We start from the raw sequence: 14,920 nt of genomic DNA on the forward strand, positions 1-14,920 counted from the left end.
TTTATTATTTTAGTTTTTTTAAGTAAATTAGTAATTATTAATTTTTATTATTACTTTAATATACTTAATTAAGGTATTAAGTTTAGGTATTTTATATAATTTTATTTAAATAGTTTCTTTAAATATATTTAAAAAAAGTAATATAAAGATATTTTAATTTTATAATAAGTTTAGTATTAATTAATAATATTTTACTATATATTTAAAAGCTAATTTATTTACTTAAAGGATTTAATATATTACTTAATATATCTTTTTTTATTAACTATTTTAAATATATATTTAAATGCATTTTTAAATATATTAAAGTTATTATAAAGTATTAATCCCTAATTTAAATTATTACTTCTTTATTTATATTACTTTATCTATTTTTAAATATAAAGTTAATTAGTTATATGCCTTTATATATATATTTAATTAATAGAGGTTAATTTAACTTTTACTAATAAACTTAAATAAAAGTTAACTTAATTCCTTTATTAAAAGAACTTAAACTTTACCTTATAGTGCCAGATTTTAACTTTAATAAAACCTTTAGTTTAACCCTACTATTACCTTATATTTATCTTAAAACTCTTTATACTTTATATTAAAAGTAGTATCCCCTCTGCTATAATAACCCTTTTAGCTATATTAAAAAGCCACTTTTTGCCTGTAAAGGCAGTAAGGAAGGCTATTTAGTTAAACTAAAGGGAATAACTTTCTTTTAGGTCTCTATTTAGGTTTTTTAAACTTAATAGCTTATAATAGACTTAATTTAAATTAATTATATTAAAATAGGGCTAATAAATTATATAATTAATTAACTTAATTAATATATAATTAAAGATTACTATTTTAATTAAATTAAATTAATACTTTAATAAGAAGTTTTTCTTAATAGCAGTTATTATTATATAGATCTCTTTTAGTTTATCTTTATTAGCTATACTTAAGGCAGGCCTAAAAGCTATATTAAGGTTATAGCTAGTTATATARTAGTTATAATTATATAGCTATAGGCTATTTTATAATATTATATTAATAGCTATAATTAATATTAATAATATTATAACCCCTGCAGTTATATTATATATACCCTATAATTTTCTTTATAAACCCTATTAATTATATATAGACTAAATAAACCCTTTTTAATTTATTTAAAATAACTAATTAAAATAAAACTAAAACCTTATAATATCAGTCTAAAACTAAAGGATTAATATCTCAGTCCTTAATAGAAGTATTAATAAGTACCTTATAAATAATAATATATAGTTTATATTTATTTATACTTCTATAGATTTTAGCTTATTAGCTATTAATAAAACTTCTTTATATTAATTAAGCCTAATATATATTAAATTTACTATTAAGAGATATAATACTTTAATAACCGCTTAGTATTATACCCTATATAATCTACTAATAATAAACCTAAATATAGCTTAATTTAATACAGTTAGAACTAACTGTTATATATTAATAGCTTTTATTTAAACTGTATTATATTATATTAAGTAATATAAATATAATAACTATATTAATTTAATGAATTTAATAGTACCTTATTATTTTTATTAATAATCCTTTTATTAATTAGGTTATAAAAGATTATAAAAATAACTTCTTAAAGGAAGAAAATAAAAAAGTTACTTAACTTTAATAATAAGTTATTAATATAACTATTAAAATAGTTAAGTTTTATTAAATACTTATAGAAATTATAAACCTTTAAGCCTAATAGGTAATTAATAATTAAAATAGACTTTAAGAAATATAAAACCTTATAAATACTATAGTAATAAATAGAGATATTAAAGAAATAATTAAGCCTAACTTACCTAAACTATTTAATAAAACCCTTAATAAGTTAATTATATTCCTTATTTAATATAAGGTCTTTATAATTTATTACTTAACTTAATTTAAAAGAGACTTTATTAAAACTATATATATTATAGAATGCCTTAAGAGTATAGCTATATAATAGTTTTAACCTATTATAGAGGACTATATTAATAAACCTAAATTAAAATAGTAACCTTAAATATTTATACTTTATAATAACTTTAGTGTATTTAAGAATATACTTAAATAAGTATTTAAAACAATTAATAAAAAAGGATATATTAAATAATATATTAAATCCTTAAAATAAATTAAATTAGCTTTTAATTATACAGTAAAGTATTAATAATTAATATTAAAGCTATCTTAAAATTAAGATATATTTATATTACTTTTCCTTAATAGACTTAAAGAAACTATTTAAATAAAACTATATAAAATACCTAAACTTAATACTTTAATTAAATATATTAAGATAGTAGTAAAAATTAATAACTATTAGTATATATAAAGAACCTAAAATAATAAGTATAATATAAAATAATAAAGAAATAGACCTTATTATAATATAAATTAAGGAAAATAATAATACCTCTTATAGAACTAAATCTAGCCTAATAACTATTAAAACTATAATTAAAGATAAATTAAAACTTACTTACTAAAACTATAGTAAGAAAGGTTATAAAGACTCTAAATATAAAAACTTTATTAAAACTAACTAAAAGTATAAATTAATACCTTATATCTTAAAAAGTAAGAAGGTAAATACTATTAAAAAAGATAAAAATAATAATAAACTATAAATAGCTATTAAAACTATTAATATTATTTAATTTAAATATAATAGATTAAGACTACTTAACTTTACTTAAGTATATAATCTATTTTTAAGTAAAAAGGAAATATTTAATAAATACTACTTAAATATTCCTAAAAAATAAAGACTAATTCTAAAATATATTATATTAATAATAGAAATTCTATATTAAAGTAACCTAAAAGAATAAAAAATAAAAATAAATAAAAATAAAAAGAAATTATATTATAAGAAAAAAAGAAATAAAATAGTTTACCTTAAATAAAAACCTATATTAAAATTAAAAATATAAACTATTRAAGGAAAAACTATTATTATAATTAAAAAGAGAAAAGAAATTAACCTTAACTTAAATAATAAACCTAATATTAATTTAATCTTTAATAAAAATATAAATAAAGTATTATTATAAATATTTAATAAAGTAATCGCGGATGCGCTGCTGCTGCCTCCGGTTTAGCGGCACCGCCCAAACAGGCAAGACGCGCGTGCCGCACATCCGCACGACCGCGCATCACGTGACTCTCTGTATATAAGACAAGAACCTCCTCCAACCCTACCAACATGTATCTTTTACCTCTGCTTCTTCCCATACTCTGCCCATTTGAATCGGCTGGCTTCCATTTTCTGCAAGCATCGCTGCCTTCAGCCCATCTCCCTTGGCCCATCCTGCCACGTCATCGTTCTCATTTGGAACGCAGTTCTCTCGCGACGCTTGTATCCCAAAGCCTGATTGTGGAGGGAATGAGACATGTTCTAGCATTCGTTTTCCATTTTACCCTCTGATAACATTACTAACTTTACTGTTCGTCTCGTATGGCTTCCTTTCCCGTCCTCTTCTCTCAGAATCTAACAACGCCAACAGTCTAGAGATAGTTCCCCGGGTTGGGTCGCCTCACAGTGGTGTGATGCTTCTCAGGCTGTAGCAGAGCATCTCACGGCAATGTCTTTCCTTGTGAGGCCTCCAGTTGACGCCCATCCAATGGCAGAAATGCCGCAGTGGCTTATCAATGGCCCCTGCTGCATGATGGAGGACGGTGCCATCTCGGACTCGCCTCCTGAGCCTGATATGAATGGCTCCAGAGGCCTCTGGCACAAACTCGCTCCCTGATTGGTCCCCCTCAGTGGGTAGAGGGGGTGAAGCGTCTGGTCACGGGTCGCTCGACGGGGCCCGAGTCACCAATTCCCCGTTCAGGGGTTGCCCAGACTACCCGCCGCTTGGGCGGAAGTTCCTTGGCTACTTCCTGTTGGTCTTCGGCTCACCTGTTTCCGTACAGATCGCGATGGCTCAGACGCCTCAGAAATGGGGCAAGTCAGCATGTCAAAAGCGATGACTGGGTGAGAAGGAAGAGAGGGACGCGCGTACTACGGCGAGCTGTTGGTGTTGCACGCATGCGACCTCGTTAGTCTTGCTGTTGCGGGATCATGAGACGTTCATGACGGCATCTCGAGCGCTCTGAATGGCTCAAAAGGTTCCTGGCTGTGACGATCAACATGTGCGGGCGCAGCGTCGAGCTTCATCACGGTCAGACGGAAGAGCTAGTGCTCCCGGGAACTTCCTAACCGGTGCTGTCTGACCAACTGGAAATCATGCGTCGTGCGTGAACAGTCCAACACCCATCATGACCTGCCTCATCTGGTACCTCCTGAGAACTCTGCCTTGCCAGCGAGTGGCGTGGATCCCTGGTGATATGCGAGAGGTGTGGCCCGGCAGTGAAGTGATTGGCACGAGCGAGAAGCGGTTACGTGTCTTCCTCGTCCATCCAAACCACCGTGATCTTGTAGAACGAGGAGAGACACCACGACGAGACCGGGCTCGGCTCCTGGAAGGGGCTGGGACTCGTTTGACCGCATGGTTTAGCTGCGAGCATATAAGTCGGACAATGCCCGTCCATGTTGATCTTCAATTTGGCCATACTGCGAACACCAAGCCCCTTCACTCTTTTCCTCCCTACACATTGCAACTCAAGTATGACCTCGTTGATTATTCACTCTGAGCAGCGGAGGCTGTTGCAGAGCTTCACTTCTCCTGCTTCTCAACCAGACACGGCATCTTTGCATGACAAGGAGGCGCATTCGGCTCCTGGAAAATCTAAGGACACAGCGATTTGTATTCCCTCTGATGTCGAGTCTGATACTGAAGATGAAGACGATACGAGTCAAGAACTCGATGGTTCGCAATCTTTTACAGCACCTACCAGTACTGTGGATTATTTGGGTAAGTCATGGAGGCTATGGGGTTTCTTGGGTGAAAGGTTCTGATAACCGACGTGTAGATCTGACTGCCACCGAATATGGCGCAACTGAGTCAGAAACTACCATTGGCGTGAACACTGCGTCAACAGGATCCCCGACTCGAGCGGATACCGCCCTAGGTTGGCCGAATGAGCCGAATGAGTCTCACTTCGCTGATGCTGGACTGAGCCAACAATCTTGTGGGATGAATCACTTACTGGTCGGGAACACGCCCACTGAGTGTCAAGATATCAATTTTGCAACCCCTCCTACCAGCCCTGAAAGCCAACCATACCCAGTTGCGGCAGACGGGAAACAGCTCCGATCCGAATCAGCCAGTCAAGAGAGCAACATGGTGGTCGATGCTGTCTCTGACTATGACGTTTGTCATAGCTCCCAGGGTCATCAGGATTCCCCTTCAACCGGCGCACACTCTCGCTGGACTGCGAACCCCGTGGAGGTGGTCCAAGCATCGTTCCAGGAAAACGAAATACCCGCCGGCAAGTCGTGCGACGATGCCATTCCTGAAGTCCGCACCCCATCTCCCTCCATGTCCTCTGATGAACCGTGTCAAGGGCAAGCCTTGGATGATACAAGCAGCGCGTCCACCCATGTTGAGTCCGAGACCACGGAGGCTAGGTCCAGTTCCGATGCCGAAGTGTCTTCCACGTCGCCGTCACTTCGTCGCTTCCGCCACAAATCCTCGCAGATGCATAAAACCATGCAGTGTGAGGACTGTGACGCAGGCAGTGAAGAATCAGGGAACGAGGACGGTCTTAACAGGCTAGGATCTCAACATAGTGAAGAGAACTCTTCTTCTCTTCCAGGTCTTGAGGATTCTAGCTCGGAAGACGATGATTTGGATGATGTCCACCAGGGTCGCAAGCGCCGCAAGTTCTCAAAGTCCGTTTCATGTGCAGTCCGCAGTACCGCCACCAGCTCTCGGAGCCCTCGCCAAATACGATCGGCAGCACATGCCGCACAGTTGCCAAGCGGGAACCGAACGTCTAGACGCGACAGTCACAGCCCAATACCATCTGCGGCAACACCAGCCCTGTCCAGGGCTAACATGCTTCTTGCTCGGTTCGAGGAATGGCCTCTCGAAAACGTTTTGCTCAAACGCATCACTGAGGGCGGCAAGACGACATTTCAATTACAGTTTGAATGGGATCCCGATTCATGTCAGCCACATGCTAGCAGATCCGTGTCGCATCCAAAGAAGTGCAGAAAGCTGCCTAAGAATTTCCGTTCAGCTGCAAAATCATCCGGCGGGAGATGGACGTCAGAAGAGGACGAAATTGTGCGCAGGATGAGGCAAGATGGTAATTCATGGGCCGATATCAAGCGCGCCCTTCCACATCGATCTGAGGGCACCATTCAAGTTCGATACTCGACAAAAATAAAACATAAAAGATCGATGACAACGGGAAATAGCTGGTCCGCTGGTAGATTGAGGCCCTTCTAGCACTCCTTCATGTATTCCCTTGATTAGCTTAGAAATACTAGGTGTTCAATTATTTCAACAGTCGATGCATGGTGAAGTCTAAGTGCCCTCTCGTAACCTACTAGAGCTGGGCCGTATATCGCCACCACCTCTTTAGACCTGCTTTGTTTGTTGGAAATATGCCTCAAATTGCTTGCTACGTCGAGCATCGATACGTGATCAAGCCCCAGCGTTATTTTGTAGCCTTGTAAGGATTAGTTATACCCGCCTCGTCCGGTAACCATGCCTTAATTAGTATGAGGAACCCCTGCCTTATTCCCGTTTAGAGTCCATGTCCATCCACGTCTCGTCATGCAGCCTTCCAGTGCTTGATCATACGTCGTTCCTAGCTTTTGGAGCTCACCCAAATAACTATCGAGGTTTCTCAGTTTATTAAAAAAGAAAGAAGAAAAAATTTAAGCATCAACATTTTTATCGCGTCCAGGTATTTTTAACCTATAGCCTAACAGCGCTCGTAAGAAGCGTTTAGTGTATGTTGATCGGTTTGCTGCCTCGATCAAACAAAAAAACAGTTGACAATGACGGACATTAGCTAGTTCCATTGGATTTAAACAGCATGCACATATATGCTGTCTTTTCCCTATACGACTTGGTCAAACTTTGTTGACTAGCGAAAGAGCTAATATGCCTCTCGTAGTGATTGGTCCGTTACAGCATATCATCACGTTAGAAGGGTGACGGTGGGGAAAAAAGGGCATACAATGCCAAAGCTGATGACTTAATGATTTGAAAAGAGTAGGTAATCTAGAACTCCTGTCGCGCGCCCGGTCTCTCTGTACGAGATCTAATCAGTCTGCGGAACCTTGCCTTTGCCTTCCCAAAAGCCTTCAACCTGCCCGCTGGCTTGCTCTCTTCGTCCAAGCTCGTGAAATCAACTATGAATCCTGTCAGAACACGCTACACAAGATGGAAGAGTAGACGTACCTTGGGCGTGCTGCAAAGATTTTATATTAGTCCTTAACTGGGATATCTTCGGATGATCCCGTTCAAGTGCCTTTTCATACCCGCCCAGCGCTCGTTGATACATCTCCTCTGCCTTTCGCAGCCTGAACTGGTTAGCATGGAGATATCCCAAGTGTTCAACTATTTCAACTGTCGAATCATGGTGACGTCCAAGCGTTTTCTCATAGCCCGCTAGGGCCTGGTTATACATCTCCTCTGCCTCTTGAAGTTTGCCTTGTTTGCTGTAAACATGCCCCAAATTGCTGGCTACATTGAGCGTCGACATGTGATTAGTTCCAAGCGTTGTCTTATAGCCCTGCAGCGCTTGACTATACTTTTCCTCCGCCTCTTGAAGCATGTCTTGGTCGGCATAGAGAACCCCCAAATTATTGACCGTCCTCAGAGTCCATGTATGCTGGTGCCCAAGCCTGTTCTTATAGCCTTCCAGCGCTCGATTATACATCATCTCTGCCTTTTGAAGTTCGCCTTGAATTCTATATAGACACCCTAAGTTGTTGCATATGTCAAGAATCAACGTGTTACCGCTATCGGGTCCAGGCGTTGTCTCGTAAATTTGCAGCGCTCGACTAAACGTTCTCTCTGCCTCTCGAAGCTTGCTTTGGTCAGCGTAAACGGTTCCCAAGTTATTGGCTATCTCGAGCGTCGAAGTGTGATCAGGGCCGAGCGTCGCCTCGTGGCCTTTCAGAGCTCGATCATACATTTTCTCCGCCTCTCGAAGTTTGCCTTGGACCTTGTAGAGATTCCCTATGTTCTGAACTGTCTTGAGCGTTGAAGTGTGATCAGGGCCGAGCGTCGCCTCGTGGCCCTTCAGAGCTTGATCATACATCTCCTCCGCCTCTTGAAGCTTGCCCCGGTCAGCAAAAAGGATTCCAAGGCAATGTAATGAGTCTATCATAGGAGCGTCCCGAAAAGAACACTCATTCAAGCTCAATCCGTTCTTACGTATCCACCACAAGCAACGCTCTGCGTGTGGCAGAAGTCTTTGTTGTAAGAGCCAGTACTCCTTTACACCTTGAAACGGCACCGATTGCCCCACCACATCGAGTGCCAGCTTTATCCATTCCTTTTTCTGCTGCTGCCCGTCTAGGCACGACGCCCATCGGTGAATTACTGGGTGCATAGAGTAGCTGTCCTTCAATCCTTCCTCAATTTCGATCATTGAGTACCGGAAGAGCATCCGAACTGCGTCGAGGAACCGCACCACGCTGCTACCCACCTCGCTGAGCCAGTCGGGCCATCGGCCTCGCAGTTCCCCGCCGTCCGCCGTCACCGCCAGTAGACCATGCCACAGCTGCCTGTTATCGAGGAAGGCCCAGAGTCGCAGTAGTTTGGCAGCATTAGGGCTCTGACGCTCGATTTCCTTGAACGAAATGGTCCACGTTGTCCTGACGCTTCCCTGGGCGTAATCCAACAGTGGTCGGTTCGATGTGTCGCAAGGACCCATTAGCTCGGCCCATTGTTCGTTGTAGATCCGCACATATGTCGCGGCGTTAACACCCGTTTCCCTTATATATGAGCCCGCCTGCGCCAGCGCCAGGGGCAGCCCATGTAGCAGTTCTAGGAGGTCGTCGCAATCCGCGCCTGCGACAGCGTAAGACTCAGCTACAATCGTATTGAAATTGTAAAGAAGAAGGTCGTAAGCACTTACCAAGTTCGCTGCCAAACCACTTTTCAAGTATGGCCTTGCCTAAGGCCGTGTTTACTTGACCTAACCTTCGAGACTCACCCAGCTGTGCCAGACGAGAAAGCCGTGTCGTGATCAGCACCGACCCATGATCGCCAGGTAGGTACCGCCTCGGATCGTAAGCGCCCATTCCAGATTCTTGACGGATCCAATCTTTGTCGACGTTGTCGAAGATCAATAGCCATTCGCAGTTGTCGGGTTGCTCAAGCCACTTCATCACATTCGCCACGGCGTCGTCGAGTTCGTCCTGGCTATGAATGCGACTGTCCGTCCAGCGTCGGCTGGTTTCTGGAACTTGGTCTTTGGGGATCTTGGATATGCAGCCGGCGATGCTTCGCTTCAGCTGGTCYTCSGATCTGCCGTCGAGCCAGAAGACCGAGCTGAACGCGGCTTGGTGGCGTCGGGCGAAATCAATTGATAGCTGCGTCTTTCCTACACCGCCGAGTCCGAAAAGGACAAATATTTTCCTGTCTGTCCGTCGGGCATGTGATCGCTGCGGGAGAAGTGCCTTCTCCAGTTCAGCCGTGTCGGCCGGCCTAGCGACAAACTTATCCGACGCGGGGACACCGTCCAGGCTGAAGGGTGTCTTGAAAGGGCCAAAATCTTGGGACGGCTGATTAGTGATGCTATAATGGGCAAATTGGAACGTTGTATATTATCTGCAATACTAGGGGTGACTAACATTGCCTTCGCGCAAGCCCGTTGGCGCACGCCTTCATCTGTCCAAACACATCCTGCGACGCGACGTACCGTCCAGTCGCCGCCGCAATCTCGCGTTGCTTCTTTGACTCCGCCAAGCCGATATCCTCGAGGCCGCGAGAGACATTGAAGCGGTAGTAGCGACCTTCGTCGTCGAGGCTCGACTTGTCGCGACGAAATTGCTCTGCCGTCTTCTCTGTTTCCGTCGCAAGGCTTGTCAACGTGGCCCTGATGCCCAGAACGTCATCGCGCACGGGCTTGAGCGTGGGTACGCCCGTACCGATTGACACCAGGCACCGCAGACGGCTCCGCAACTGGTCGTCGCCCCAAACGTCCTGGGCTTGGGTCCAGAGCGTGTAGACAGGGTTGTTGTCTCCTAGAGCGCCGTCGACGAACTGCTCTTGGTAAGGCCCGATGGCAATCGGATCGAAGAAAGTGGTCGCGGCGGATGTAGCCCGGCAAGCTTGCCAGATCGTGATGGAGTCGTACAGGTGAGCGACCCCGCGGGCGGAGCGGTAGCTGGTCAGGCACATCGTGTCTCCTGTCTCTTTGCTCGTCACGCAGACGAGGCTTTGCTTCGTTTAGTCGTGCTGGAACATCAATCGGAAGAGTGCTGTGAACATACACTTTGCAGGCGCCGTCARAGCAATCTTTGAGAAGAGCGTCCTTGCTGTGGCCACTGTCCGCAAGGGTCTGCTTGACGGCCTGCTCGAGTGCCGTGCTGTCGAACCTCCCCTGCAGTTGGCCATTGATCTTGACTCTGTGGCTCTTCTTCTCAAACACCTTGTTAGATAGCGACGTGTAGGCAGCGATGCATTCGTCGACAGTCATTCGGAGGCGGCCTAGCATGATGGCGATCAAGCCGCCAGTGCTGGTGCCAGCGATCATGTCGAAGTAATCGCATGGCTTGGGCGGAGCGTCGGGGTCGATGGTCGACATGAGATTTTGCAGAATCATTAGAGACGACAGGCCGCGAACACCGCCGCCATCGAGGGCGAGAAGCCGAATATCGTGACCGGGCATCGCTGTGGTCGTAATGAGCTATCCGATGTTGTAGGTAGAGAAGGACATCGGCTACGGTAGGGAATCGACACAGAGGCAATGTCGCCGCAAAGACCTTGAGGAGGCGCCTCACGCCTTTGCCTGATTACGGAGTGGGCGACAGGCGACGGGCGAAGGCATCGCTCCAGCCGCTGCAAGGCAGACCGCGATGGCTACCACCCTGCCAGGCAAGTCGAAACCAACCACCGTGATACAGCCGGAACGGATCCACGCCTACCCAATCACACCAATTGCACATCGGCCAGATGCGCGACGGCAACTGGGATACTGCCCTAACACTGGACACAATCCAATAGACAGACAGTCTGTGGCTTGTTGAGAGATCACGCTGACTTGGCGCCAGCCACGGCGCGTAAACGGCCATGGCCTTCACACCTGTGCAGCGCTTAGGTGTTATGACGAGGTGTCGGAACCCATCAAGGTGGGTGTAGAAGGCGTTGGCTGAGATAATCGGTCGAGAGGTTGGTTAGGATGCAGACCGAGACGGTGTCGGCCAGGTGTTGGTGATGAAAGAGCCGAGTCTGGTTTTTGGGGAGCAGCATGTAATAACCTTCTGGCCTTGAATTTCGCTTTCCCAAACAAGCTAGGCCCATCTTCACATACATCACGATGGGTCCGACCGTTCTATTCCCGGCAACGGCTTTTCCCGCCAAATGCCAATGAATGACTGTTCCCAAACCCGTTGGGCGACCCCGGAACATAATACCATCGCACTAAACCGAGCTAAACTGAGCTAGCATTCACGTATCTGTATTTCGCGTAGCTCCTTCTATGAATTTGCATTGCTGACAAGCCTAGAAGCGATTGTATCCAGGGTTTGAGATATCAACGGTAGGGAAAGCCTGTCGCTACTCCGGAGAATAGGGAAGGGTAGAGCGCATGTAAGAGGACGTTGGCCGGGATATGCCGTGAATGAGAGACGATTTCGAGGCCGGCAACGAAGTTAGCGTGATACCCGAGCGTCCGTCCACAGACGGAGGGTTCGGTCTGTCTTGTTGCTTCAGTACTTGCCTTGAGCATGGTTCTCGGGCCAAAATCGAGCGCATCCTTTCGCATTATTCCCAGGGCTTAATTTAGACAAAGCCGACGAGGGATTAACGGCAACAGCTAGCTGTATGGAACTGGACTTATATGAAGAAATATGTGTATTTTATGTGATATGTAGAACGGGGTGCCATTCGATGGTCCCGTGTTTCATCCGGAAGCAGCGCAAGACGTATGCCTGTTGCAGACTTTTACTGCTATCTCCTTTCACTTTTCTCTGCGTAGTGCGTAAGATATTCCACCTACACTGACGAGTCAATGTCTTGTTTGTTGCCAGAACGTTCAACTGATCGTATAGAATCAGGAGGGAGGGTTACGCGGGAACGGATTGATGTTCTTTGAAATGCGCAGTGATGCTGGATGTACTCTTATAGAAGAAATGAGTCTATTATCCCTATTTTCAAGATGAGAGTTCACCGAGAGCTTAATACCCTGTATAATTCCATCGAGAATTCTGAAATACGATCCTAAAGAGAAAGGGGAACTTCTAACTATTCCGACACATTTGTTGTCGGCACAAGCAACAAAAACTTACTCCTATGACATCGTTAGGTAGCATAAGAGAATGCCCCGGCCCCTCCAACCCTATTTTAACAGCTACATCAGTGGTTCATCGTGCTTGGGGTTTGGAATATGGGGATAGCGGGACAGCGGGGTTAAGGCCTCCGTATGAAATGCTGCACCGCCACCATAGGCGGCTGCACCCTCGTTTGTCGCTCCATAATATGCGGGGTAAGATCAGCTGGTATTGAAGACGGGCATGGGCACTTTCCTGCTGAAAGAATAGTCTCGCTTGAATTTCTCTGAATCTTCTATCCGCCGTTTTTAACTCCCCCACCATCTTCTGTCGCAAATGATGCAAGATGCCATTCTCTAAAATTCTGGGGCTACAAGCGGACAGATGGAATAATCCCGAAGACTCCATAGGTCCATTCGTCGGATACTTGCATGATGGCCGGTATCGCTGTTGGGAAGCAACTGGTCCAGCTCGTCAGGCATTCAGGCAACTGAGCCCTGATGTCAAAGATTGCCTTGAGACTTCCAGCATTCCTCCTGCCGATATCGTATCGTGGTCTATCTATATGGTTGGCCATAACGAACATACCGCAGCACCAAAGCTTCTCATTTGCTCCACAGACTTGAAAACGCGCAAGTACATTAGGAAATTGATCAAAGATAGTAAGATTATGGACAAACACCCTGGCATAGGACTTGGGGACGTTTCGGCACTGCCCGACCGCCATGTTATAAGAGAGCTATCTCGAGAGGCAATAGAGGCTCTCCTCCCTCTTGGCTGTGATATCGATGGAACAGTCTTAGCCGACGGATCAGAACCTGCGGTGGGAAAGCGAATATTCGTCGTTAACCCTAACGATTTCTCCTTACGACCAGCCACAACCGGTCCAATCATCCTACAAGATGGCAAATGCTACCAGCTTACTGTTGCACACGCATTCCGGCACACCAGGGAGCCCGACCATTTATCCAGCCAGCAAATAGCTGAAGAAGACTGTGATTTTGATGGCATGAGTGACGTTGAGAGGGACGATGAAGTCCAGTATGACGAGACGACAAGCAGAGGAAGTGTCACCCCAGGAAAGACTGATTCCGACAAAGCATCATTCGTTGCCAGCCTCGATACTTTTTCTGGTGGGAAACACTTGAGTTCAAGATCCGAAAGCCCTTCAAGCGATCATCTGAGCAGTGTACATGATTCACTTCTGAGTGTCGAGTCCACCGAGGACAGTCTGAAATTCGGCGAGCTTGATGTGTCTCAGCTTCAATTTTTTGGGAGATTGATCTTCAGCTCCCTGGCAGGAACTAGTCCATCGCTGGACTACGCTCTCATCGAGACCTCAAGGACGGTAGAAAATCTTGAGAAATCATCCTGGATCACAGGCTCTCTGGTGTCGGCTATTGGGGAGATAGGGTTAGATGACATCAGCATCGTTGCTACGACTTCGCCACATTGCTTAGTCGAAGGCCAACTCACCGCTACACCATCCTATATTCGACTTCCTGGGCAACTCACCTTTCAACGAGTCTACCCAGTACGACTGGGTAAGCCTCTACATGACGGAGATTGCGGAACCGCAGTTTTCGGTAAATTCGATGACCGTTTATATGGTCATGTAGTTGCTGGTGGCCCTGGGACCAGCATCGCTTATCTTGTTCCAGCTGGAGAAATTTCCAGAGATATTCAGGCTCGCCTTGGCTTTGACCTCGTGTGGATGCCGCAGCAAGATGAACAACCAATGGCTGAAGTTGTTGACCTTGGATCCGGTCTTACGTTGGCGACATCCGCCCGTCAATCTATCGCCAAGGTTCAAGAGGCCGTTCAAAGTTTTCGATGCCTCCCACGTCAGGTCAGGGAACTCCTTTCGGAGTTGGCAGAGTTAAGTACAATACTTCAAGAACTCTCCCAGGCACTTGGCAGCGATGTTGAAGTGGACCTTTCGGCCCTCAAAGCTACGTTGGAGCAATGCACTCGTTCATGTGAGGAATTTGAGCGAGAGCTGAGAGCCTGCAATTCGCGGTCTAGTCAAGATCGAGCTAGTCTTCGGGAATGGGCCAAGCTCACATACCGGGGCGGCGACGGAATTGAAGGCTTTAGACAGCAGCTCATTGGCTACAAATCCACCATTGTTGTCGTTCTTGGCTTTGCGAATCTGTAAGTATTCACATTTACAATGATATGCCATCATGCTGACTTGTTTTTCCTACCCAGCCGTACGTCTACTATCACCGTCGAAGCCATTCGATCTTGCCGAGGATTGATCGAGACAACAACTATTGATCTAGAGGCACATCTAGCAGAGGTGAAGCAGAAACTCGATGCTCTTGCTTACCGGGCCCTCTCCAATCCTGAATCAGACGAAGCGACGACTCAATACATAGAAAACGAGCGTCTTAGTACCGAAAAGGGCCTTCAGCTTTGCCTTGAGCTTTCCCAGCATATTGATCAGATTCAGCTTCAATATACTGTAGGAGAGGGACACACGCCTAGCCTTCTGGGTCCGCACCCAACTTCGAAAAGGCTTGTCAGCGAGGGGCTCGGTGGCTGTAAGGACTA

The 14,920-nt window shown here is 44.3% G+C and overlaps 3 protein-coding genes across 3 annotated transcripts in view; 2 read left to right on the forward strand and 1 right to left on the reverse strand.

The window, feature by feature from the left end:
• Positions 1–4,627: 4,627 nt before the first annotated feature.
• On the forward strand, positions 4,628–6,356 carry FMAN_15395 (uncharacterized protein; the record flags this gene model as incomplete). Its single annotated transcript, XM_041824999.1, has 2 exons — positions 4,628–4,874; positions 4,933–6,356. 2 exons carry the CDS (start codon positions 4,628–4,630, stop codon positions 6,354–6,356), a joined length of 1,671 nt encoding a protein of 556 aa, XP_041690424.1.
• A 783-nt stretch (positions 6,357–7,139) lies between these two features.
• Positions 7,140–10,764, reverse strand: FMAN_15396 (uncharacterized protein; the record flags this gene model as incomplete). Its single annotated transcript, XM_041825001.1, has 6 exons — positions 7,140–7,270; positions 7,320–8,939; positions 9,007–9,374; positions 9,429–9,645; positions 9,725–10,311; positions 10,472–10,764. The coding sequence occupies 6 exons, from the start codon at positions 10,762–10,764 to the stop codon at positions 7,140–7,142; spliced, it is 3,216 nt and encodes a 1,071-aa protein (XP_041690425.1).
• A 1,946-nt stretch (positions 10,765–12,710) lies between these two features.
• FMAN_15397 (uncharacterized protein) overlaps positions 12,711–14,920 on the forward strand; it is a gene marked incomplete at both ends in the record, with an annotated part of 2,810 nt that continues 600 nt past the window's right edge. Inside the window, 2 exons of the mRNA XM_041825002.1 lie at positions 12,711–14,518; positions 14,576–14,910. Coding sequence (XP_041690426.1) covers positions 12,711–14,518; positions 14,576–14,910 — 2,143 coding nt within the window. The remainder of the gene's footprint in view (positions 14,519–14,575; positions 14,911–14,920) is intronic.

The sequence above is a fragment of the Fusarium mangiferae genome (genome assembly GCF_900044065.1).
Source record: "Fusarium mangiferae strain MRC7560 genome assembly, contig: FMAN_scaffold019, whole genome shotgun sequence".
In the NCBI taxonomy this organism is placed as follows: domain Eukaryota; kingdom Fungi; phylum Ascomycota; class Sordariomycetes; order Hypocreales; family Nectriaceae; genus Fusarium; species Fusarium mangiferae.